This window comes from Mesoplodon mirus (assembly GCF_964341445.2).
Source record: "Mesoplodon mirus genome assembly, chromosome: 15".
Classification (NCBI taxonomy): Eukaryota; Metazoa; Chordata; class Mammalia; order Artiodactyla; family Ziphiidae; genus Mesoplodon; species Mesoplodon mirus.
The window spans coordinates 55,299,837-55,325,932 of record NC_138991.1 but is presented as its reverse complement, the minus strand read 5'-3'; the positions used below and the strand labels follow the sequence as shown (position 1 = coordinate 55,325,932).

The window sequence follows — 26,096 nt, the reverse complement described above, 5'->3', positions numbered from 1 at the left end:
GCCCTTTCTGGCTTTGGAGATGGAAGAGGCCACGAGCCAAGGAATAGCAAGCGGCCCCTAGAAGCTGCAAAAGGCAAGATAACAGATTCTCCCCCAGAAGTTCCAGAAGGAACACAGCCCTGCCAACACTGTTACAGAACCTGGGGTCCACACACCTGCATGCAATAAAGCCAGTCTACTGGCTTTATGGATTGTGGTGAAGGAGAAGGTGATGTGGTGAGGGAAAGTACAGCGTTTATTGCAGGGCACCAAGCAAGGAGAATGGGCAGCTCATGCTCAAAAGACCCGAACTCCCCAATGGCTTTCCAGGAAGGGGTTTTAACAGCAGTGTGAGGGAGGGAGCTGCAGTTGCATAATCAGCTCGTGCACAACTCTCTGACTGGTTGGCATCAAGGTGAAGTTTCGAGCATCATCAGTCTTCTGGCTTCAACCGGCCTGGGATCTACCTGCTTGCAGTCAGCAGTTTCCATCTGGTGAGGGTCTGCTTCTTGGAAAAACAGCTTAGGACTGTGTGTCAGGCCTTTATATCCTTCAGGGAACTGGGACTTCAGTGACTCTATACAGATAGTTTACAGTCCACATTGCTACCAGTTTCCTGGCCCTACAGCTGTTCTTTGTTTCTACAGCTTCACATCCCCTAATCATTACCTCTTGAGCCAGCAGCCCTTTGAGACGCAGGGGAGGCCCAGGAGACTAAAGCAAAGCCTTTTACTTCAAAGGACGGGGACACTGGGGTTTATATATGGTTTTAATCCCCCCTTTTCTTTGATACTCCTCAACCTTCACAGGAATAGGTTTGGGCCAAGAAAGGGAATGAAATTTTGGATAGAGAAGTTAATCATAAACTCAGCAGAGGAGCTCAGTATCACCACCTGGGTTTTAGCCCAGTGAGACACCCCTCTGGAGCTTTGGATCCCCAGAATTCTAAGAGGATAAATACGTCTGTGTTGTGGAGGGAGTACCTGTCAGGGCCGTACGGCTGCTGTCACGAGCCACCTGATGCACCGCTGCTTCCCCTCCGTCCTGGATCCTGCCGTCTCCCCTGCCTTCCGAGGCCCAGTTCAGATGTCACCTTCTGTGTGACCGGCCCCACCTGCCCTTCCTGCTGAATTTCTGTGGCAGGTGAGGCACTTTTCTCCGACAGCACTGTCATCATCTGGCTCATACCGGAATGTAGGGACAGTTGGTGACAGTTTGTGTCTCCTCTGACCCGTGTGCCCTGAGGGTGAGGCCCTCTGGGAATTACCTCTGTCTGGTGCCTTCTGTCGGCTCTCGATAAAGTTGGCCTGAATCAGTCTCTTCCCCTTAAGCCCCATGAACTCGCCAGGCCAGCGTGCTCTGCCCAGGTCCCCGTCTGGTCCCGGCACAGCAGGGTGTCGGTGTGAGTCCTGCTCTCCGGCTAGCCCTTCGGGACCTCGGAGTCAGAGGATGGCCCTGACCAGCTCTCTCTCAGTTCCTTGAGTCTCCTGGGTGTGTGTCCTGCAGATGCCCGCATTCATTCAAGCAGCTGATGTTTTCCAGGGACCTGCAATGGGCCAGGTGACCGGGGAAACCACAGAAAATACGATAGCTAAGTGCCTGCTCTCCTTGTGTTTTGGGTCTGCTGAGGGCATCAAAAAAAAATTGAACAGGTGATTTTAACTACAGGCCAAGGGGTCAGAGCAGACATGTCCAAAGAAGGGACAGCTGGTCACATCAGGACATCGGGGCAGGCATTCCAACATGAAGCAAAGAGCGCGGGCACAAGGGAACAGGTCCTGGAACGTCCTGAAACTTAACGGCCACACTCGGAGCTGGTTGTTCATTGTAGCATCTGGGTTTGTGTTAAATGATGTCGTTTCTTGGGGAAATGGTAGATGGAAAATCCTGGGGTCGAATTTCGACCTTTTATTCAACAAGTTTCTTTCTCATCCTCATATTGCTGTCTATTGAGCATCTACAGGCCAGGGCCTCTCAAGTTGCTTTGCGTTTGTCTCATTTTTGATTCTCCCACATGGCTGGGAAGGGTTGGAATGGGGCTCAGACCTTGCCCCAGGACCCAGTCCTAAAGCCCAGGCCTCCCCTACCCCAGACCTTCCGCAGTCTCAGTGCTTTCGACCTCTGCACGCTTCTCTGAAAAGAAAACAGAGCTGCTTAAACCAACTCGAGACAGTCCCTGTGCCTGGCATTTTGGCGTCCTGGATGCTGTTCAGGCGGCCAGCGGAGTCGCCAAGCAAAATCTTTTCCACATTTAGCTTGAAACGTGTTGGGTGATAAACAGATGGCCGATTTCTGTTTGCAGTCAAGTGCTCATAGAACAGAGAAAGGCCCATTCCTGGTTCCGCCCCCTCGGTGCTATGCAGCCATTGATGGATGGATCCAGCTGTGATCAGACAGCCACAGAGAGTTTAGAACAGGGGTCAGTAAACTGTGGCCCATGAGCCAACTCCCACCCACTGCCTGTTTTTGCAAATAAAGATTTGCTGGAACACATTCCCTCCCATTTATTCACAGGCTGTCTGTGGTGCTTTTGTGCTACGAGGGCAGAGCTGGGTAGGTGCAACAGAGACCAAAGGGCCCGTGAAGCCTGAGATGTTTACTATCAGACCCTTTAGAGAAGAAGTTGGCCCACCCCTGAACTAGAACGTTGGGGCTAATGTATATGCAGTGATATGGAAAATCTCCGGGATACATCTTTAAGAGGAAAAAGCAAGATGGAGCACAGTGCATGCATTTCCATTTTTAGAAATAGCAAACAAGAAATGTATGTATACGTAGTGTGTGTGTGTATGTATATACACATACACACCTGTGTACATGCTCTGCATGTGATGGGTAGCTCTAGAAAGATGCATTGAAAAGTCACCATGGTTGCCTGAAGAACGGGGGTGGGGAGAGTCAGTTTTTATACATTTCCTCTGCATGCTTTTTCATTTTACACCACTTTATATGTTCCTTATTCCAAAAAAATGAAATAATTTTGTTTCAAAGTACGTTGAGGCCAAAGAGTTGAGATAAGGAAGGTGCAGGAAGGAATATCTTTTGCCTTATTTTCTTTAACTTTTTTTGGAAGATGTAGTACTACAGGTTTTTTTGGTTTTTTTAACGGGACTTTTTTTTATTTGAATGGTATTTTCATAACAGACTCTTTCTGGGAAGAAGCCGGCAAGAGAAACTCAGAATTGTCAGTTATATTGAAATAGAAATAAATCTCCAGTTGACCCATAGAAGTAGAAAGCGTTTTTCCATCTCAGGCGAACTGATCTCTGCTCCTAAGCGGGTGCATCCTGGTACAAGGGGCAGAGCATCCTCATCTTCTAGTGACGAGGCCTGAACTGGTGTGGAGTGAGGAACCAGGGCCCACAGCCGCTGGGAAAATACTGGAAAGCCCTCAGTACTGTCCACGAGCCGCTCCCACCCGCAAAGTTCTATGCACCGTGCTCAGACCTGCCCTCTTCCAAGGATGGTTCAAATTGTTCCTCCAGAGAGTTCTGACGCTATCAAACGTTCCACCAGTTTTCCAACCCACCAGAAACCCACCTCTGACTTCAGAAATAAAGGGGATCATTCTCTTTTTAGTTGGTCTTTACATTTGCGGCTCTCAGCCCTGGCCTGCACAGCGGATGGCCTGGCACACTTCCGGATAATACAAAGGCCCTGTCCAGTGCTGTGCAGCCCTGGTGGGGGGAGTGTGGCCTTGGCAGCAGGCTGTAAGGAGCATGGGGTTTATTCAGAGCGCAGCAGGCAGCCTCTGAAGGGCTATCATCAGGGGAGTGTGCTATGATCAGCCTTCTGTCTTAGCAAGTTATCTAAGGGACTTCCCTGGTGGCGCAGTGGTTAAGAATCTGCCTGCCAACGCAGGGGACACGGGTTCAAGCCCTGGTCCGGGAAGATCCTGCATGCCGAGGGGCAACTAAGCCCATACGCCTAGAGCCCGTGCTCCACAGCAAGAGAAGCCATTGCAGTGAGAAGCCCGCGCACCACAATGAAGAGTAGCCCCCGCTCACCGCAGCTAGAGAAAAGCCCGTGCGCAGTAACGAAGACCCAGCGCAGCCAAGAAAAAAAGCCTAGTTAGAGGTGATCATTCTGATGCCATTAGCCAACTCTCATCAGAACTGCCCCATTGTGTGGGCTGTGCCTTGGGGTGCAAGCTGGGACGGTCACAGACATCTGGCTCTAGGGTTCTTTGAATCCTTAGTCAGTGCCCAGCTGCACTTCTTTCTAGGGGCAATGCTAGAGGATGGGGACTCGGGAAAATGGAGGGAGACTCTTTGAGATCACCGTTGCCTGGAGGTACCCAGGCTGTGCAGAAAGGCAAAATCGAGAGAGTGGGGCAAACGTGGATGGAAACACAGAATGGCTGGAAACTCAGCAACAAGGGAAGCAGAGAAGACACAGTCTTCCCAGAGCTTGCTGGGGACGGTGGTGTATTGAACTGGTTACATGCAGATCTGATCACTGAAGAACAGCTCAGACACAGAGACACTCCTGCTGGTTGAGGCCACCCCAGGCCCACTCAGGCTCTGGATGGCTTCAGCCTGGCGCAGCTGCCTGTGCTCGCCATCCCCGTACAGAAAAATGGAACCCAGTGAAGCTGGGGATCTTCAGGCAGCAGCTCAGGGGCTCTTCCATGCAATGTTTTGGTTTTTATTGTGTTATTTATTTACTAACTTACTGTTTTGTTTTGTCTTTTCTTAAAATTTTATTTATTTATTTTTGGCTGGGTTGGGTCTTTGTTTTTTTTTTTAACATCTTTATTGGAGTATAATTGCTTTACAATGGTGTGTTAGTTTCTGCTTTATAACAAAGTGAATCAGTTATACATATACATACGTTCATTTGGCCGCGTTGGGTCTTCATTGCTGCGTGCAGGCTTTCTCTAGCTGCAGCGAGTGGGGGCTACTCTTCGTTGTGGCGTGCAGGCTTCAGTAGTTGTGGCGTGTGAGCTCAGTAGTTGTGGCTCGCGGGCTCCAGAGCGCAGGCTCAGCAGCCACGGCACACAGGCTTAGGTGCTTCGTGGCATGTGGGATCTTCCCAGATCAGGGTTTGAACCCGTGCCCCCTCATTGGCAGGTGGATTCTTAACCACTGCACCACCAGGGAAGTCCCCTATTGTGTTTTTATTAAATGAGTAATGTATTCTAGTTGAAAAAGTTTAAACAAAGTGAATATACAGGAAAAACACAAGTATGGCCTTTCACCCCCGTCCTTCTGGTCTCTGCATTTAGACGCATGTTTATGTGCACATGCATTTTGAGGTTTTTTAAAGTAAAAATAGGATCCTATCCTACACTGTCTTGTTCTGAAACCTGTTTTCATGTAGTTGTACCTTGAAGATGTTTTCTTGTCCGTGCACGTTGGTGTGTTGCGTCGTCTGTGATGGCAGCGTTGCTGGTTACCCATGTGCCGTCGTGTATTTACTGCGTCTCCTGCCTCCAGGCAGGCAGGTTATTTCCACGCTTCCTCGTTAGAAACCACGCTGTCTTGAACACCCTTGCACACGCAAGTGTCTCCGTAGGAGAGACGCCTAGAAGTAGTGTTCCTTAGAGGGTTTGCACATGTATATTTGGGTGTGTAAACACGCACACGCATGCACACACAGCTCCCTCATCTTTCCTAAAAGCTTTCACCGGTTTGTACGTTTGCAACTGCATGACCACCCACTTCTCAGCATCCCCAGCAAAGCTTGGTAACGGCTCTCTGCCCTTTGGCCGGTTTGCATTCTCCTGATGACTGATGAGGGGGACTCTCTCTGGGTGTGTTGGGTCCTTCTCTAGGACTCATTCATTCCACAAATCGTCCTTGAGCACCACTGTGTCATTGTCTCTACATGCTGGGTTACAGCCATGAACCAGACCCACATCAACATAACACGCCAAATGACAGTGCAGAGTAGCGGCGGGGAGGTGGGAGGTGGGCGGTGGCAAGGAAGGCAGCACTGAGCTCGTCCCAGAAGAGGAAAGACCTGGAGGCGGAGGGTGAGAACCCAGCAGGAAATCCCTGCTGGCTTTAGGGTGAAGAGACGGTAACTGCAAAGGCCCCGGGACAGGCGTTCGCCCAGCCCCCGCTGCGGAGTCCAAGGCAGGGAGTGGAGTGAGGAAGGGGACCGCCCAGTCGGGGATGGCCTGGGAGAGCACTGTAAGCATTTTACTCGGCGGTAGGTGAAAGAATGGAGATTTTGGAGCAAAAGAGTGCCACAATCGGGCTCGTTTTGTTAGCTGGATTGCTCAGCGCTGGAGGAGAGTAGAAGCAGGCTGGACACGGGTGGGCAGGTAGGGGGATTCAGGCGAGAGAAGACGGTGCCTGGGGTCACGAGGCCACCTCCCCAAGAGCAGGGGCTCTGTCTGCTACGTGGCACGTAGTATGGCTTGAACAAATAGCAGAATTACTGAAAAACCTAAAACCTTTTTATTTTTCTTCTGTCACGTGCTCACTGTATCCCTTCCCTGGGTGCTGTTGGTCTGTAGCCTCTTTCTCGTGCGTTTGTAGGAGCCCTGCACACACGCTGGACATTTCATTCCCCGCCCCTCCCAGTCTGTCTGTCATGTAAGGGAGTCACATTTCGCCGTCTTTTCCTTTATGTATTTCTGCAGATGGCATTAGGTCTGTTCCCTCCACGCCGAATTTTATGCCACTTTAGTGTTCTCTTCGCACCCCTACTGTTGTAACCACTGTAGCTTTTGCCTGATGGGACAAGCCTGGGTGATGCTTTGGAAGCAGTTATTTTTCTTATTACCAATGTCATAAAAGTAATATTACCTTCACTTTCTATGAGAGAAGTGAATATGGATTATTACTCTTGTTTTTTCAAATTGAATCACAGAGGCATTAAATGGCTTTCTCACAGTCACATGCTGGTACTTTGTAGAGTCAGATATCAACCTGGGGCTTTCTGATTCTGAGGCCGCCTCCTCTGAGTTGGGTGAGGACAAGGCACTGTCCAACCAGGAGGACAAGGTCTGGTGGGGATGAGCTTGGCGTTTGCAGGCCCCTTTGACCTCACCCAAAAGGTTAAGTGGACCAGGCACAATTCTAGGCACTGGGGTTCGGTTGGTAAAGATGACACTTCAGAGAGTGACAGGTACTGTAAAGAAACTAAAACAGTGATGCAGTGGCACACGACTGGCGGTGACTTGAGTGAGACTTGAAGGAGGACTTCCGAGCAATCCAGGCGGTCTCAGTACAGCTGGAGGAGGTGAGGGTCAGGTGTAGCCCTGGTAAGGATTTGACTGAATGCAGAGGGAAGCCATGGAGATGGGGAAATAACGGGATAACTTTGACGAGTTGCAGAGGAATCAAGTGGAAGCAGGGAGAACACATGGGAATATGTTGTGAGAGTCCAGGCAAGAGGTGATGGCGGCCAGACCTAGGATGGTCACAGCAGAGTGGAGAGAAGTGGAGTATCGAGCATGTGTCTACAGGTAGAACCCAAAGGGTACATGGATGGATTAGGTGTGGAATGTAAGGGAAAGGGAGAAGCCAGGGTGATGTGTTCGGTCCTGGTTTGAGCAGTGGGGTAGGGAATTGCACCATTTACGAAAGTGAAGACCAGAGAAGGAACAGAGAAGTTGGATGGGGAAATCAGAATTCCCATTTTGGCCACATTCAAGGTAGGGATGCCTGTCAAACATCCAAGTGGAAATGCCAAAATGTCCACGGGGTCCATTGACTCTGGAGCTTGAGGGCAGTCAGGGCTGAAGCGTAAATATGGGAATCCTTGGCATTTAGACATATGTGATGCTGTGGGCCTGGACGAGATCCCACGTAGGCGCTGTAGACAGAGATGAGGAGAGAACCGAGGCCTTGGCACCCTCCACAGTTTAGTGGCCAAGCAGCAGAGTCGGGAGGAGCATCAGAAGAGGATGGAGCTGCTGCTGGGGGTTCAGGGTGGCCGCCGGCTTTGACGACGTGGAGGTAGCCAGAGGGGTTCGAGGCCAAGGAGGGCTTTAAGCTGAGAGATACCAGGACATGGTGACATTTGAAGGGACGGTGCAGGAGCGGGCAGGACAGGGCAGGGCCAAGTCCTTGAGAAAGTCCTGAGGGAACTGCCCCTGGGCCCCATGGAGGGGTTGGCCTCAAGTAGGAGCAGGGATAGGTGATCCTGTGTCACGGGGAGGAGAGGAGAGGAGCCCCCCAGCTGCTTTCTGGGTGACCTGCCAGGCAGAGCGTCCAGGATGGAGATGGTCTGAGAAGAGGGAAGGACTAAACTAGTCACTTCAGCGAGAGAGGGAGGGGCCAGGTGGGGAAGTGGGGCAGGATCGCTGGGGCCTGTAGGGTTAGCCGTGAACCGAAAACGCATCCAGCCAGCCCGCCCCGTCTTGGGCTTTTTCCGCCCTGGTCTGCTGCTCGGCTTAACCAGGGTCGGGTTTGGCCAGGCTTTATGATCGGGGAGAGCACCACGGGGTGGGGCAGTGGTTACCATGGAGATGTGATGAGGGCTGACCTGTGTGAAGGGGACTGAGAAGGGGTCAGTGGCAGGATTCAGAGAGGGGGTGTTGATGGGGGTCTGGCAGAGGAGGTACCAGGGGGAGCGAGCAGGGGAGTGATCCAGCCCCTTTCAGAAGAGCCTTTCAGGTACTGGTCCCCAACCTAGGACATAACGTACAGACCTCCTGAAATGTCAGCCTAGTCAGATCAGGAGCCCTGGAAGCCCCACTCCGGGTAACAAGGAGCTGTAACTGAAGAGCCTCCCAGCCAGGCACCCGGTGCAGCCCCGTTAGCATCACGGCCATTTGTAATGATCAGAATCTCATCTATCATGGTTTGTAGCCACGAAGTAATGAAAGTGGATGTGTCTGGGCGCACAGGTAGGCAGTGCAGAGTTTGTATGGACTTGGGCTATCTTCCTGGCAAAAAGGTAAAACGTATCTTTACGTTTTTTAATAGCATAATTTATCCCAGAGATACACAGGCCCCCACCCACCTGTCACTTTCTGTACCTTCCCCACCGAAGCTCAGCCACTCCCTGTAATCCAGTTTCCAAGTACAAATGAAACCCGTTCTCACTTCCCCCATCTGATCGGTCCTGGAGCCCTAGGGACGCTCTCTCTTCAACACCTTTGGATCGTCATCCCCACCCCTGCTGCACTGCCCCTGCCCCGACTCAGGTCTGTCCTCAGGATCTTTCTCCCAGGGGGGCTACACGAGCCCCACAACAAGGCTCCCTGTCTCTGGGGCTCATCTCTGTCCTATGGCTCCCGGCCCCGTCGCGAGATCTTTAGAAGCTGTACCTTCAAATGCAGCCCCTCCTGCCACGATCCTGTGTCCACGATTCAGCCCCTGGCAGCTCCTCCAGCCAGTAGAGCCCTCGTTGACAAGAGAGCACCCGCCATGTTGTCTTATTTAATCCTATAGCCCCATTTGTCAGATGGCAATCATAGATTAAGAGACTTTGCCTAGAACAAGGCTAAGAAATTTCTTACACAGATGACGATAGAGGAGATGCAGTGATACTGGGAGGAGGAGTATGAAAAGCCTCACTCAGGGTGAGTCCATTCGCAAATCGCAGCCTCTTCCCAGAACCCTGTAGGCCTTCTTTTTCTCCTGCCAATACTGCCCTGTCATCTGCCACTCAGCCCAGAGGCTGAGAAGATGGGCCTGGGTGTGTGTCCTGCTGTATCACGTGCGACATCGCACAAGTCCCTGCAGCTCAGGAAGCCACGCTAGACAGTAGTTTCTTGAGTTTTCACGTGTAAAACAGAGTCCCGACCTCCCAGGGTTGGTGGGAGAGAGAACTGCATAAAGTAATGGTGGTGAGCCCTTCACCTGCTGCACGGCAAGCCCGCAGCGAACGGACCTGTTACAATTACACATCGTCACTGTCACCACTGTTTTTTAATAACTTTTTTAAAACTAAGTGTACTTTAATTTATTTATTTTTGGCTGTGTTGGGTCTTCGTTTCTGTGTGAGGGCTTTCTCTAGTTGTGGCAAGCGGGGGCCACTCTTCATCGCGGTGCGCGGGCCTCTCACTATCGCAGCCTCTCTTGTTGCGGAGCACAGGCTCCAGACGCGCAGGCTCAGTAGTTGTGGCTCACGGGCCTAGTTGCTCCGCGGCATGTGGGATCCTCCCAGACCAGGGCTCGAACCCGTGTCCCCTGCATTAGCAGGCAGATTCTCAACCACCGCGCCACCAGGGAAGCCCTGTCACCACTGTTTTCCAGGCCACATCACCAACATCTGTGGCATTCCATGAACAGAACGCCTTGATTTAAAAGAACATCAGATTTCAAAGCAGGTTTATTTAGGAAGTAACCATTTTCATATTGAAAGATCCACCGTAAGAAATGCACATAGAAAATGACCTGAAAAATCTACACTCCTGTACTAACAGTGGTCGTCCACGGAGGGCAGGATTACAGGCTACTTCTGTTCCCTTCTTCACACCTGCATGTATTGGTTCCATTTCCTCCCCTACAATGAGCCTGTGTCACTACTCTTTAACGTTTGTTAATGATGAGAGGGAGGGTTCTCTACATCCTCTGCTTCCCTTTTTACCATCATTTAACTTGTGCGTATTCAACTACCAGGCCAGAGCTTGGAGTAGAAAAATTTAAAGCTAACATATTAAAAATCTGTCAGCAGCGATCAGCAGTTACATCAGAGCACTATTGAAAGCACGTGCGAAGGATCTTGAGAATATAATACGGGATTTACTGAAATGGGGTTTGTGGTCACCTGGATGCGCCCTCCATAGTTCCAATTGTTTCCAAAGGTCAGACAGTCTGTGCTGAAGGCACAGCCTCTCAGGCCCCAGCCTGATTACGTGGTCTCCTGTGTCACCTAGTTGTGGGCTCTGGGGCCAGACTGCATGTTCAAGACCAGCCTCTGCTCCTCACTTGCTCAGGGGACCCAGACAAGTGGCTTCTGTGCTTTGATGTCCCCAGCTGTGAAACACTCCTCCTTCACAAGGCTGGCATGCAGATTACATGAGAATTGGTGTAATTTTTAGCCCAGGACCTGACAAGCAGTGGTCCTCTTTAATCTATCCAAAAGGATTAAATTACCAAGTGCTTTTTGGGGTCAGGAACTGTGAGGACCCAAAGAAGAACCAGACCAAGTCCTGCCTTCAGGGAACCCTTGGTACTGCCAGGGCCATTTCTGGGTCACATCTAGATGGTGACACTCTTTAGACCCAGGTCAAACCGAGGGACAGGAAACAGAGAGGAAATGCCACGGAGGCCTCCTTCCTCAAATCCACAGGGTACAGCTCACAGAGAGAAATCTTCATGGACGTTAGCGGAGTGACAGAGTGCGTGGGTAGAGGTGGGTCCCCATCGTGTGGTCCTGAGCCTGAAGACGTGCCTACAAGCCAAGTCAAAGGCTGACTAGCCTGGCGCACCTTGACTGATGCGGGGGAAGGGCAAGGCCTCCCCTCCCATCCCACAGACCGGAGGGCACGAGATGCAGGGTGTGCGCATCCCGGAGGCAGTTCTCCCAACTCCTGCAAACACAGGCTTTGTCAGGGAGCCTGGTACAGGAGGACAGCAGCCACACCTGCTACAGAAGGCCGCTCAGTCCCAGCTGTGTTCCAGGGTCCAGCCCAGCAGCAGGCGTGGCCCCTGCAAAGCCACCCTCCCAGCTGCAGAAGGCAGCAAATGGAATATTGACCGGCCCTTGAAAGCCATTTTATAAGTGAAATGAACAGCAGATCTCTCCTCATGGTCATTTTCACTGAGGAGTGGTTGAGACCGGCAGATCAATTTCACCGGTGTGCTGGGGACGGAGACGCCATGGCAGTGTGCCCCAGAGGCTTATTAAAAGGAACTGTCCCCCCTGGGGCTCCTGGCAGGGGCCACCTCCACAGACACGGACTCCCTTGGCACCTTGATGGTGGCCAGCAGTGGGGAGAGAGTGTTGCTGAATGTGTCTGAGGAACGGAAGACCCGACAGGAGGAGGGGGCTCCAAGCATCCCTGCCAAATACCCATCTCTCTTCTATCTCTATAGATTTTTAGGGCACCTGTTCCAGAAAGCCGAGTATGGTCTCTTCAGAGAAGGTTCCTTCCTCTGCCTTCTAGCCTCCTGCCCCCAGGTCAGACAGATGGAAGACTTGAGTTGTGCTGGGGAAAGGAACGGGAGGTTTTGAGGTATATTTCTGTAGTTTTTAAAATCTCTGTAAAAGCCTCTATCCTCTTCCCTTGATATATTGATGCCTCAGCATCAATATATCAAGTTCTTAAGATTTTGGTGGCCAGACTTTGCCTGTGCCTCTTTTATTTCAGTGATCTAGGGGCTTTGAAAGAGCCAACTGTATTTCTATTTGTAACAGACTCAATAAATATGTGTTGAATGATACATGAGCAGTAGAAAGGACCAATATTATGCCCATTTCACAGATCAGAAAACTGAGTCTTGGGGAGGTTATAGATCTTCCTCAAAGGTCCGAAGGTGTCTAACTGAAGGCACACAGGTTTTCTGACTTTGAATATGGAGCTTCTATTACTCCACACGGCCTTTGGAAGTCTATTTTTATAGTGGAAGTGGGGCCTTTCTTGCTCTCCACACTTCCCTTTTCTTGTCTGCAAAACTGGGGTAGACATACCTCCCGCATCCCACCTGATCGCGTGGATCAGGAACGTAATTTTACCTTGCTCAGTGGTTCTGCTCCTGCCCAGATCCAGAGCCACCAGCCTGCTTTAATTATAAAAACACAGGCCGGAGGAAAGAAGAGCTTCTCCGTGGCCTGATTCCTATCAATGGGGCTGGGTAAGAAACGGCACTATTCTCCTTTTTTTTTTTTTTTTTTTTTTTGAGGTACGCGGGCCTCTCACTGTTGTGGCCTCTCCCGTTGTGGAGCACAGGCTCCGGACGCGCAGGCTCAGCGGCCATGGCTCACGGGCCCAGCCGCTCCGCGGCATGCGGGATCCTCCCGGACCGGGGCACGAACCCGTATCCCCTGCATCAGCAGGCGGACTCTCAACCACTGCGCCACCAGGGAGGCCCCTCCTTTAAATCTCACTAGTGCACAAGGCCAACAAAGGCTGTGTGCAATGAGAATTTCAGCCTGAGGACACAGAAATGTGATGGCATGCAAGGTGGCGGCTTTAGTGAGCTTTGGTGTAAAAAAAATCAATGGTCCTTATTTAAGGCTGTCCTTGCAACCGTGAGACCTTCCTGCTTCCCTGGAGCTGCATGTGCACAGTCCTGGGCTCTGCTGATGGACCTCAGTCCTGGGGTGCATGTGGCCTTGGCCCTGGCTCTCTCCTAGAGGGAAGGGACCTGGGGAGAATCCCAGGTCTCTCCCATTCAGAGCAGGCCCCACCCTTTTCTCCATCCACCCCGGACCCCTGTCACCTCCCAGTTTATACTTACCAACAATCCCATGCCTTCAGATACTACTGTTAAACCATGTGAAATTGCCAGTACCAGACTTATTTTTTGTTGTTGTTTTTGTGGCAAGAGCATTTAACCTGAGACTTTACACCTTCACAAATTTTAAGTGTACAATACAGGACTGTTGACTGTAGGTACAGTGTTGTACAGCAGGTCTCTAGAGCTTATTCCTCTTTTTTAAATTTAAATTTTATATTGGAGTATAGTTGATTTACAATGTTGTATTAGTTTCAGGTGTACAGCAAAGTGATTCAGTTATACATATAGCCATTCTTTTTCAGATTCTTTTCCCTTGTTACAAAATATTGAGGATAGTTCCCTGTGCTATACAGTAGGTCCTTGTTGATTATTTTATATATATTGGGTTGGCCAAAAAGTACCTTGGGTTTTTTAGTAAAAATAAGACATTTTTCATTTTCACCAAGAACTTTATTGAGCAACGTATTCACCCTTTTGTTCTACTACTATCTGCCATTTTTCAGGCAACTTCATAATTCCATCTTCCCAAAACTTTTTATCTTTTTGAGCAAAGAACTGTGCCAGGTGCCTTTTACACTCTTCCAGGAAATTGAATTTTTTTTCCATTAAGAGAATTTTGTAAAGATGGAAATAAATGGAAATTCCATGGTGCAATGTCTGGTGAATACGGTGGATGAATCAGAACTTCCCAGCCAAGCTGTAACAGTTTTTTGCCTGGTCATCAAAGAAACATGCGGTCTTGCATTATCCTGATGGAAGATTATGCGTTTTCTGTTGATTGATTCTGGATGCTTTCCGTGGAGTGCTGCTTTCAGTTGGTCTAATTGGGAGCAGTACTTGTTGGAATTAATCGTTTGGTTTTCTGGAAGGAGCTCACAATAGAGGGCTCCCTTCCAACCCTACCATATATATAGCATCATCTTCTTTGGATGAAGGCCGGCCTTTGGTGTGGTTGGTGGTGGTTCATTTCACTTGCCCCATGATCTCTTCCATTCCACATTATTGTACAGTATCCACTTTTCATTGCCTGTCACAATTTGTTTTAAAAATGGAACATCTTCTTTACGTTTCAGTAGAGAATTGCTTGTGGAAATACGGTCAAGAAGGTTTTTTTTCACTGAACTTACGGGGAACCCAAACATCAAAGCGATTAACATAACCAAGCTGATGCAAATGATTTTCAACGCTTGATTTGGGTATTTTGAGTAGGTTGGCTATCTCCTGTGTGGTATAACGTTGATTGTTCTCAATTAATGTCTTGATTTGATCGCTATCAACTTCAACTGGTCTACCCAACTGTGGAGCATCATCCAGTGAGAAATCTCCAGCACAAAGCTTCGCAACCCACTTTTGACATGTTTGATCAGTCACAGCACCTTCTCCATACACTGCACAAATCTTTTTTTGCATTACAGTTGCGTTTTAACATTTCTTGAGATAATAAAGCATAATATGCTGAAAATGTTTTCTTCCACCTTCAATATTAAAATGGCTACACAAAAATTCACCAATTTTGATAAGTCTTAATTTTTAAGTGCACGCTGATATGACAGCTGTCACATACAATCTAACAAAATTGTTTTGAATGAAGTTAAAGACAACTAAGTGCTACTAGAGCCATCTTACGGAAAAAACCGAAGGCACCTTTTGGCCAACCCAATAGTAGTGTGTATCTGCTAATCCCAACCTCCTAATTTATCCCTCCCCCCAACATTTCCCCTTTGGTAAAACCAAAGTTTGTTTTCCAAGTCTGTGAGTCTGCTTCTGTTGTAAATAAGTTCATTTGTATCATTTTTTTTAGATTCCACATATAAGTGATATCATATGATATTTGTCTTTCTCTTACTTCACTTAGCATGATAATCTCTAGGTCCATCCATGTTGCTGCAAATGGCATTATTTCGTTCTTTTTTATGGCTAATATTCCACTGTGTATATATACCACATCTTCTTTAAACATTCCTCTGTCGATGGACACTTAGGTTGCTTCCATGTCTTGGCTATTGTAAATAGTGCTGCAGTGAACATTGGAGTGCATGTGTCTTTTTGAATAATGGTTTTCTCAGGATATATGCCCAGGAGTGGGATTGCTAGATCATATGGTAGTTCTATTTTTAGTTTTTTAAGGAACATCCATACTGTCCTCCGTTGTGGTTGTACCAGTTTACATTCCCACCAACAGTGTAGGAGGGTCTCCAGCACTTATTGTTTGTAGGCTTTTTGGTGATGGCCATTCTGACCAGTGTGACGTGATACCTCATTGTAGTTTTGAATTGCATTTCTCTAATAATTAGCGTTGTTGAGCCTCTTTTCATATGCCTTTTGGCCATCTGTATATCTTCTTTGGAGAAATGTCTGTTTAGGTCTTCTGCCCATTTTTTGATTGGGTTTTTGTTTTTTGACAGAGCTGCATGAGCTAGCTGTTTGTAAGTTTTCAGATTAATCCTTTGTTGGTTGCTTCATTTGTAGATATTTTCTCCCATTCTGTGGGTTGTCTTTTCATTTTGTTTATGGTTTCCTTTGCTGTGCAAAAGCTTTTAAGTTTAATTAGGTCCCAGTTGTTTGTTTTTATTTTGATTATTCTAGGAGGTGGATCCCAAAAGATATTGCTGCGATTTATGTCAAAGACTGTTCTGCCTATGTTTTCCTCTAGGAGTTTTATAGTATCCAGTCTTACATTTAGGTCCTTAATCCATTTTGAGTTTAAAACTTATTCATCTTATTCAGCTGCAACATTATGCCTGTCAGTCAGTTAGTAACTCCCTACTTGCCCCTCTCCCTGCCTCTACTAACCACCATTCCAGGCTTTGGTTCTCCGAGTTTGACTATTTCAGATGCCTCATATAAGTGGAATCATACAGTACCTGTCCTTGTGACTGGCTTATTTCACCTAGCATAGTGTCCTCAGCATTCATCCATGTTTTCACATATGTCAGAATTTCCTCTGTTTTTTAAAGGCTTGAATATTCCATTGTATGGATGGACCACATTTTTTATCCATTCACGGACATGAGGTTATTTACACATCTTCCCTGTTGTGAATAGTGCTGCGGTGAACATGGGGGTGCAGAGAGATTTCTTCCAGATCCTGATTTCTATTCTTTTGGATAAATACTTATTCTACCCTAGAAGCCTTGGCTCAAAGCCAGCAAGACACTTGCCTAAGGAAACGCAGCTTGTTAGTGGCTCCACATGGGGTGAACTCTCCTGCCGTTGCCACAGTGCTGTGAGGGCCGAGCGATCGTCATCCCCGTGTGGCAGGCAGCCCAGGGCACCAGGCTCAAGGGCAGCGAGCAGAGCCCGTTGACGGGGGACCCGAGGGTGTCCTGGCTCAGAGGCCTCGCCCTCACCCGCTGCGCTTCTACCCACACAGGTGCCTTTGGTGAAACGACATAAAATGCCAGAGTCCTGGCCCCGCTGTCTCGTAACTGTCCCCTTGCGCCAGCCGGCCCCCGGCCTCTCCTGGGCCCTCCCAGGAGCCAGCTCCAGGGACCATGGGCTCTGGTCACTGTGGGCAGAGGTCCTCCTGGCCTCACACATCATGCCCAGTGATGACAGCCTCCACGGGCACAGGGGCAACTGGCTGGACCCCTGACCCCAGACAGTGTGAGGGGAGGCCAGTGGTTTACAATGACCTTTACTTACACCTGAGCCCACCTGCACACTTGTAATCAACAGCCCCTCACAGGAGGGGCAAAGATTCCTTCCAGCATCGTCTGCCCATCCTCTAAGCGGCGTTCAGGGGTAAAGAGGCTTTGGGTAATGTGAGTGTTTGGGAAGAAGACAGGGCCGTGGCGGCTTTGGGCCCGTGGCCAGTGCCATTCTGAAGGACGTACCCAGAGGATTTGGAGCAGCTCCAGCTTTGTTCAAGGTCAGATGCTTCTCTTCCCTCCATGCACAGAAGATAAGCACACCCTGGCTCCCATGGGAGAAGGTGGTAATTAGAAGGATTTTTCATTTTATTATCTTCCTGAGATGTCGTCCCAAATGGGAAATGAGGGACATCTCACTGAGCACAGTGTCTGGGTCCCTGAAAAGGCGTGAAAATCAGCTCGTGTAAACCGAACCACTCCTGAGATGCAGGAAGCAAGTCGCCATTTCAGGGACCCCTGCGGGGACCATTCCTCCTTGGATATGATCCACTCCTTTGCTTATCCGAACTGGGCCTGGAGACATGGTGGTGGTCCTGGATCTGCCACTTACCAGCTGGTGGCTGTGTCCTCCCTGTGCCTTGGGGCTCAGCTCTAGCTGGGCTCTGTCTTCCCTTGCAGAGTCCTCTAGGACTTGCATCCGGAAAGCCCTTGGCACGGAGCCTGACGCCACAGAGACAGCCGGATGTGCGAACAACCTTTAATCTTTGTTTTTTAAAAGCATTTTGTATCAGTGAGATATGTATTATCAACGTTTTCTCTTATTTCTCTTTATTTTCTGTCAGCTGTGATCTCACCACTTAGAGGCAGTTATTATTCCATTACCAAGTCGTGTTGATTCTACTTTCTATTCAAATTTCAGTCTGTGGTAGACAGAATGACACCCCCCACACACAAATTCTGCACCCTAACCCTGGTACCTATAAATGTGTCCCTTTACATGGCAAAGGGGACTCAGTAGATTTAAGGATTGGGGCAGAGGGGGAGATATCCAGGTGGGTCCAATGTGATCACAAAGGTCTTTATAAGAAGGAGGTAGGAGGGTCAGAGGGAAAGAGAGTTGAAGATGCTGCAGTGTTGGCTTTGAAGATGGAGGCAGGGGCCATGAGCCGAGGCAAGCAGGCGGCCTGCAGGGGCTGGGAAGGGCCAGGAAGGATTCTTCCTTAGAGCTTCCGAGAGGTACACCTTGAGTGTAGCCTCATAAGACCCATTTGGGACTTCTGGCCTCCAGAACTGTAAGACAGCACAGCATGTTGTTTTAAGCCACCAAGTGTGTGGTAATGTGTTACAGCAGCCGTGGGAAATAAGACAGAGTCTACCACCTCTGCATTCCCAGCCCAGGCTTCTGCGCGTGCCTGGAGCAGCGGCCTTGGCATCGGGCACTTCCCAGTGCAACCAGATCATGGAGTCCCCGCCGCCGAGAGCCCTCCAGCAGATGCCTTTCACCCTCCAGCTGCTCCCTCCCTGCCTCCCCCCGTGCTCTGGTGCCCAGAGCCTCCTGGCCCCAAGCTTCACCCAGGCTGGCCCCATACGCCCGCTCTCAGGCACTTCCTGCCATGCCCCAGGCTCCCTGCTCAGGGAGGCTCTGGTGGCATTTGTAACCTAAGTCTTTGAACGTGTGATGTTTTTAACCCTCCTTCAGACTATGAGCTCCACGGGTCCTGGGAGAATCCGTTTTGTTCACCATTTATCCCCAGTACCTTGCACAGTGCTTGGCCCACGTGGGTGCGCCAAGATTCACAGAGTAAACAAATGTATCCTTCAGGTGTTTTCTGTGCACGGCGGGGTTACAGCCTCTCTACTGTGCTTTAACCTGTGTTGGAATCATACGCCCTTACGGGCTCATAAACGCACTCCCGTGCCCCTGTGCGCGCCGGCTGCTGCTGTCCCGTGGTTACAGGTGTTTTTTCACCAGTATACCCAGTATCCGTGATCCTTGCGTTGGACGCATAAGTTGTTCCGTATTTTTGGCTCTTGTACGTACTGCTGTTGTAAACGCCCTTACAACTGGACATTGGCAGACATAATTCCCTCTCCTGTGTTTGTGCATCTTTTATGGCTTTAAATGCAGTGTTCTCCCAGCATTTTCTCTCTTGGACTTTGAAATGTGCCTTTGCTGGAAGATCAATGAAGACGGTGAGAAGACAGCCGGGGCCAGAACCGTCTTTCGTTGACTTAAAAACGGGTCCAGAGCTGCAGCCCCAGAGCTGTGCTGGGCGCTGTTGACGGACAGGAAGTTCACACGACAACGTGGACGCCCCTCCCCATTTCTCCACGCTGTTCCTGCCACCCAGCCAGGCAGCAGCCATGCCCCGGAGGCCACTCCCGCCGTCCACCCCACCCCCAGCCCCTGCTGCCCTGCCTGTAGCTATTTGCACTTGGAACCCTGACTTAACCCGATTCTCCCCGCTCTGTCTGTCCTACAGTGACGTCACCCCTCCTGGAGAACCGCTGACCAAGAACAGCCGGCCCAAAGTGGCTTCCCGCTTCCCCAAGCTGTCCCGAGGTCACCCCAGGGAGACGCGCAACTTGGAGCCCCAGAGCGGCGACCTCTGACCTCCATGGCCACCCAGACTCGGGCCCTACGTGCTGCGCCAGCTGCCTCCACCCCGGCCACGGCAGCTGGCCCCTTCCACCTCGGAGGGACAACCCTGTCCCCCCGGTGAACCCCAGAGAGCACACCTTCCCCGCCGGTCCCGTGACACCCTGATTAAACTGGGCCGTGTGAGAGCAGGGCAGCTCCTCGCTGGACAGATGCAGACATGTGGGCCCTGCTCTCCCCAGGCCCTGCCCTGGGCCATGAGGGCCAGCCGTTACCCTCCCTCCAGCCCAGGGGCCAGTAGGAGGGTGGGCGCTGGGTCGGGCTCGGAGCCCCCTGGTTGAGATGCACAAGTCTGATGTCTCAGTTGGTCAGAAGGTTCATTGAGAAACCCCCTCTTAACTCTTGCCCACGTGGGAATTCGAATGACTGGTTTGGGCTTTTTTCCCGTTTAATGCAATTGCCGGCTACAACCTCTGGACGTGAAGGGTGTGGGTGGAGGCTAGTTCTTTCCGTGCACGCCCACCAGCGGTCAGTAGACACCCTAGTTCTTGCCACCGTGCTCCAGGGAGACAGGCCCGTGGCCTTCATGTGAAGGAGCCATTAGAGGGATGCGGAACTGTGGTTCTCGGAGAACTTCCCTACCTCCTTATGGTTGGTTCTGGAAGGACCAGCCCCGTTAGGAAAGCTGAGGTCCCCTAGGCCCACGTGCACCTGGTCAGGCCAGCCATCAGCAGCAACCCAGTGACCTGTATTGGAGAGCCCTGGGCTATCCAGGAGTCGGTGGCCTTGGCCTCGAAAGCCTAGAGGAGAGCCCTCAGGCTGTTCGAGACTCAGCTCCGGGAAGCATTCCAGAAGGTTCTGTGGGCCTCGGGCTTTCAGACCTGGCCCCGGGGCTCTGACGCGCTCAGCGTGGCTCTCTGTGAACTTGGACACAAGTGTCCACTCTGCACAGATCATGATCATCCCCTAAAGACGAGGGTGTGCGACACAGCCTCTGTCAGCCAGCGTGTTCTCAGCAGAAGCAGGGCCCTGTGTGCCCCTGAGACCAATCCCTCTGCCCCTCCCATTCAGAGAGGGGGCCCCCCTGGCAGCTCGCCCCATGGGACCAGAGCCATTTGGCCAGCTTTCACATCCAGAATCATGGAACTCTCTCCCACCCTGGGCAAGAGCCATCCTCAGCTGCTGATACAAAGAGAGGCATTTTCTGGGGACAACAGCCGATGTAAATGTGTGTGAAAGATGGTCGGTAGAAGGCTAACCACTCATCAGCTTACAACTGGGTGAGCGGCGTAGGTAATCATTGAGCATTTCCTAGATAGTGGGAAACTCGGGAAGGAATGGCCTGGAAGGTTTGTGCTGCGTGTTCCTCCCTTCAGCCAAAAGGAAACTTATCGGAGCAGTTAAGCAGAGCTGAGATCATCTACACATAGCCCTCCAGAGACTCGGAGGAGGCCCGAGTGACTTCTGAGGGAATATTCTGCCAGGTGAGCGAAACAAGCCAGCTGTTCTCCGCAGATGGAGTGGGGAGTGTCTGGGCGCCCTGCTGTCAGCTCGTGGGGGTCAGAGGACCCAAGGGACGCTGTGTCCTAGAAAGGCAACGTGGTTTCTCTCTTCCGCGAGTTAGCCGAGGGAGCCACTGCACATGCACTTTGTTGGAATCCCGAGTCCCACAGCGCTGCCTTGAACACAGAGCCCTCCTCGACCAGATCCTCCGGGACTGTCTGGAAGCTCCAGCTGCCCCAGATCCCAGCCCCCCGCATTCGGGTCCCTCCACAGCAGTCAGTTTGACGCCAGCTGACAGGCTGCACAGCCGGATCTGTTCCCAAGGTGTCTCCTCTCTGGTTGTACTAGACCCAGAATGGAACCACTGCCCCGACATCCCCCAGGGCCAAGGGTTCCGATCAGCCAGACTTTTCTGGCGCCTGACCCGAAACACATCTGAGTGCGAGTCTGGTCTCGCCTTCTCCAGCCACCCCACCAGGAGCCAGCTTTGACATTCTGTGCACAGAGTTAAAAAAAAGAGCCAAAAAAAAAAAAAAAAAGGCACCCATAGCTACGGCGGACAGATGCTGAGCTGGGAGATACAAACGCACTCGCAGCCGGTATTTAAAAAGGAGAAACTCTGCCTCCCCATTTTTTAAAGCTTAATTATTCACGGAAAACTTGCCCTGCTCTCCCAAAACGTGGATTGTAAAAAGCATGTTCCTGGGGGCCCCACGGGGACCCTCCAGGCTGCTTGCTATCTGTACCTCCGTTTTTGTGATCCTGCAGAAACCCTGAACTTCAATTGCTTTGATTTCAGCTCAGACACGCATGTGACATGCACATTACAGCACCTCCTCAAAGCCTTAACTTTGGAATCACATGGAATGTTCTGCAGAGATTAGTCCATCCAGCTGCTCAAAATACTCCTGCCCTGCTCTCCCGGGTGGCGGGACGGACTGACTTAGAAGGAGCTGACTCCCCAGCTCCTAGAGAAAGAATGAAACACCGAGGTGAGGTCCAGGCCGAGATCCGGGACGCAAAATGCCAGCCACTGAGGATATGTCATCATCTGCCCACCAACCCAACTCCAATTCAGAGGGCGGGAAATCCCCTGGGACCCATGGGGTGGGGGAGCCAGCCCTTCAGAAGGGAGCAGTTGACATTGCTTCTCTCTCCTTGATCAAATTAGAAGATTGTTTGGAGCCTCCAAAGTTGGCGTCTGAGAGAGGAAGCCACCCCCCATTCTGAAAGGAACTGAAGGGCCCGTCTCTCTAGACAGCCTTGACCCTCTGGTACCCCACCTGTACGGGGAGGGAGAGGCCCCTCCAGGTCCCCTCTGCAAAGCCAGGCTGTCTGCTCAGGGGCGGCTTCAGCCAGAATGGGCCGCAGCATCAGCCGGGTCCATCTCTCCCATCATCTTGTTTGCTCCCTCTTTTTCCCCCAGATAAAGGAGACCCAGGAAAAGCAGGGCTGGGCAGAGACATCTCTCCTTAAAAGAGAAAACCAAAGCTCCCAGAAGAGCGGTCCGAGGCTGGTATAAACCTCGCCCAGAAGCGAGCTTTCCCGGCTCCTACTGCAGCTGGTCTGGAATCCTGGCTTGAAACAACCCAGCCTCTCTCCACAGTCAGGCCCTGGGGGAGGCGGCGGCTTTCCTGGAAAAGGCTGTTAAACCCCACGGTGGTCGCCTTTAACACCGTCACCAGGCCCATCCAAGGGCTTCCTGGCTACAAAGGGCATCACCTGATTGAGCTGTAGAGACAGTACCATCTTGTGAGACCTGGCAAGAGGCGTGAAGGGTGAGGCGGAGGGAGTGGACCCGTGTTTGTGGACAAGGTCTGGTCACACAGCATGGGGCCTATTGAGATGTGTTCTTTGATAACTGCTGGATTTTACAGGCTGTGCTGTGCCTTTAAAACAACAGAGGCAATCAAAGCTGTTTACGGACAGACGGGATTGATAACACATCTGCAGCTAATGCCCAGAGGCAGCAGGCACTGGAGGCCCAAGAATTAATCCCCAGGTTTTGGGCTCAGAATCAGGAAACAGGAATGAAGACCCACCCGCCAGCCCAGTTGATCCGAAGCACTCCTAACACCCTGAACTAGGGCTCTGCAAGCTGGTGGCCTTCCCTCCTCTTTTTCTCCTATTTCCTCAGGACACAGTTTGCCCACTGGAGGACCAGGTCACAGGGTTTCAGGCCTTGGTCCCCCACACCACCTGCTCACCCTCACAGGGGGTGCCGCCAGCTGGCCCCCTCACCTGGAGGCCAGGCCCTGACCTCGGGACCCGGCAGACCTCTCCTAACCAGTCACGTCTGGCATCCTTCCTTCATCCCTCAGCCTGGCAACTTGGTACCAGCGCCCATTCATGGGAGGTGCTCTCCCCCAAAGGGGGCACCTCGCCTGGGCGTGTCACTGACAGTAAAGAACAGGCTGGATTCTCAGCCTCAAGCTGCGTGGGCATCCCCCAGGACCTGCAGAGAAGGACCCTGCCTGGGAGCATCAGATGGGCTAAGAGGTATCCTAGAAGGAGCACGCCCTGCTCAAGCTTCAACCCCAAAGGCAAGAACTGTCTTGACCCTGTCTCGGTGTTTCCCTCGGGACACTGCCACCCACACTGGGCCTTCCCCCAGGCTGGGTGCTTCTGACACGCAGGCATCTGCTCACGAGCAAGGCCTTTTGCAACGATCATTTTTCACAATATTGTGTATTGTTTCATTAAAGCTAACATTAAATGTTTGCTGTTCAGATTGGCTTCTCTGCTAATTTTGCACAATTGTAGCACTGTATATTTTATCTAACATTCCCATGCCAAAAAATTCATTTTTCATGTTTCCCTAACACGTGGTCTTGATTACGTTGCCAAAATAAAACTTCGGCTACTGGATCGATAGAAGTGAGGGTGGAGCCTTGCCGATCTCCGTGCTCTGAGCAGAACAGCTGTCTGCTCATCCCACAGTGACTGAAACGCCCCTGCCCAGTTCATGGCGGGATTTCTGACCTTCCCTTCCGCCATGCCCGTTGCCGAGGATGGGCCTGATTTGGGTAGTTCTCAAGTCCGTCAAGGAGCCCTTACTTTCATCTCTGAATCCTAACAACCGCATTAAATTGGTTTCCTTATCTACCCAATCAGTTTAGGAAGAGAAGTGGAAAAAGAAATCTGGTTTCTCTAAAAGATGGTTGAGGCTATAGCAAGGATGAGCAAGCCCACTCTAAGGACAGGCTGGATCCATGAGTGTTCCGAGGTCCAGGGATTCAGTTCTCACTGGCACATAAATGTTTTGCCATCATCACCGAAAACCACTAGCTGACCCGCCCAGGCTCCCCGCCTGCCCTCGAATCCCATCATCAGCCTCCTGCCTTCATGAACTGCAAGGGGAGAAGCCATGCACCTCCGACGATTCTTTCCGCCATCACCTGAGACCATACAAGGGGACGCCCTTGCAAAAACTGGGACTGGGGACATGGAAGGTTCCAAAATGGGGGATCACACGTTTGCACCCAGAGTTGCTAGCCCCTCCAGAGATGAGCTGGAGAACAGGCATAGCCAGGAGTGAGGGAGTGGTGGATTTTTTATTATCTAGGATCCATCCTAGAAAGAATGTCTTTGCCTCTGCAGCCTTAGTGGCACCATCCCTGGCATCGCCATTTGGTAGAAAACTTTGCTTAACTCATCAGATGCTGACTTCTTGAAGGAGGGAGTCTTTTGACTACAGGCACCATGGTGACCCAACCGGAGTCACCCACGATCAGGTCCCAGTGAGCCATCTGTTGCAGGGAACAAGGCGACAAATCTAGAGTCTAGTGTCTGGATGTGAGGCCTAGAAGCCCACGATTCGCTCTGAAACATGTAGTATTATCTTAACTACCCTGTTCTGTTAAGGTTTACACAATAGAATTTTTAAACAAATGTGTTTAATTTTCTAAAATCTCTTGTATTAAAATTTTCTTTTGGAATAAGCTGTGGTAATTTTGTTACAATCTGGTTAAGACACACCTCTTTACAACTGACAACATTAAAACAGTGACATTTTCTAAATTAGATACTCAGTTTATGGTCTCTCTGATTCTTTGTGTCCATTCTTTTTTCAGCAGTTGGGGGTTAGGTGAACTTTCAATATACGTGTTTATAAAAACTTCCAGAAAGGTCCTTCACCATTGCACATGTTATCCTGAACAACAGGATTTGATTGGACAAACATCACTTGTATTTGAAGTGGAGCAAAATCCTATTTTGAGTTATTAGGCAAGTCTGTATTAATTGGAGATGTAGAATCAAAATTCTATACAGAAGAAAAGAAGCCCCTCCTATTCATTCACTCAGAAACATAGTTATTGGGCACCTACTATATACCATCATGCGAGGCACTGGGCATGCCGCAGTGACCAAGACAGAAAACACCCCTGCCATTTTGGACTAACATTCCAAATAAGGCAGATGGACAATTATATGTATATTTCTTCCTATCTATCTCTCCATCCGTCTGTCTGTACACACAGACACTTCTTAAAGTCAGCCATCCAGATAATTACAGACCACAGTAAGCACCATGAAGGATTAAGCAGGGCTTGGAGAAAGGATCTCCTGTAAATAGTCCAGGCCAGGCTTTCTCACCCTCAGTGCTGCTGACATTTGGGGCTGGAAAATTCTGTGTCAAGGGAACTGTCCTGTCACTGTAAGACGGTCAGCAGCCCTGGCCTCTATCCACTAAATGCCCCTAGAACCCTTTCCGTACTGACAACCAGAAATGTCTCCAGATTTGACCACACGTCCCCAGAGTGAGGAATGGTCCCCCCTTGAGAACCATGAGGCTAGACCAAGGGGTTCTCTTGGCAGATGTGACATTTAAACTGTGACCTGAAGGATGAGAAAGAAATACTACACTGTCCCCTGCTCCCCACCCCAAATTTACATTGGCTTAAAAATGCATACCCTATAGCAAGGTACTTAACCTTTTGAACCAGGATGATAAGAGCCTAGGCATAAGGTCAGTATATAAAAGTCATACCCGCAAATCCTGGGAGACTCTGCTCAGGGCCCCACGAAGGGTGCACTGCAGACTGCTGAGCCCAGTGCTGTGGAAAGGGCACTCCCAGGCTGATAAAACAGGAGAAGGGGTGGGACCAACGC

General features: G+C 50.5%; 1 protein-coding gene across 2 annotated transcripts in view; it reads left to right on the top strand.

The window, feature by feature from the left end:
• SNX29 (sorting nexin 29) overlaps nucleotides 1–25,022 on the top strand; it is a 571,459-nt gene extending 546,437 nt beyond the window's left edge. Inside the window, exons 21-22 of one of the 2 annotated variants that reach the window (XR_014291539.1) lie at nucleotides 19,366–20,965; nucleotides 21,784–25,022. Coding sequence is in view for 1 of the 2 variants with exons in the window: in XM_082600682.1 (XP_082456808.1) it covers nucleotides 19,366–19,495 (130 nt within the window). In the remaining variant the exon portion in view is untranslated. Of the gene's footprint in view, nucleotides 1–19,365 lie in introns of both variants that reach the window. The other variant, XM_082600682.1, reaches the window with a different exon arrangement.
• Nucleotides 25,023–26,096: the final 1,074 nt, after the last annotated feature.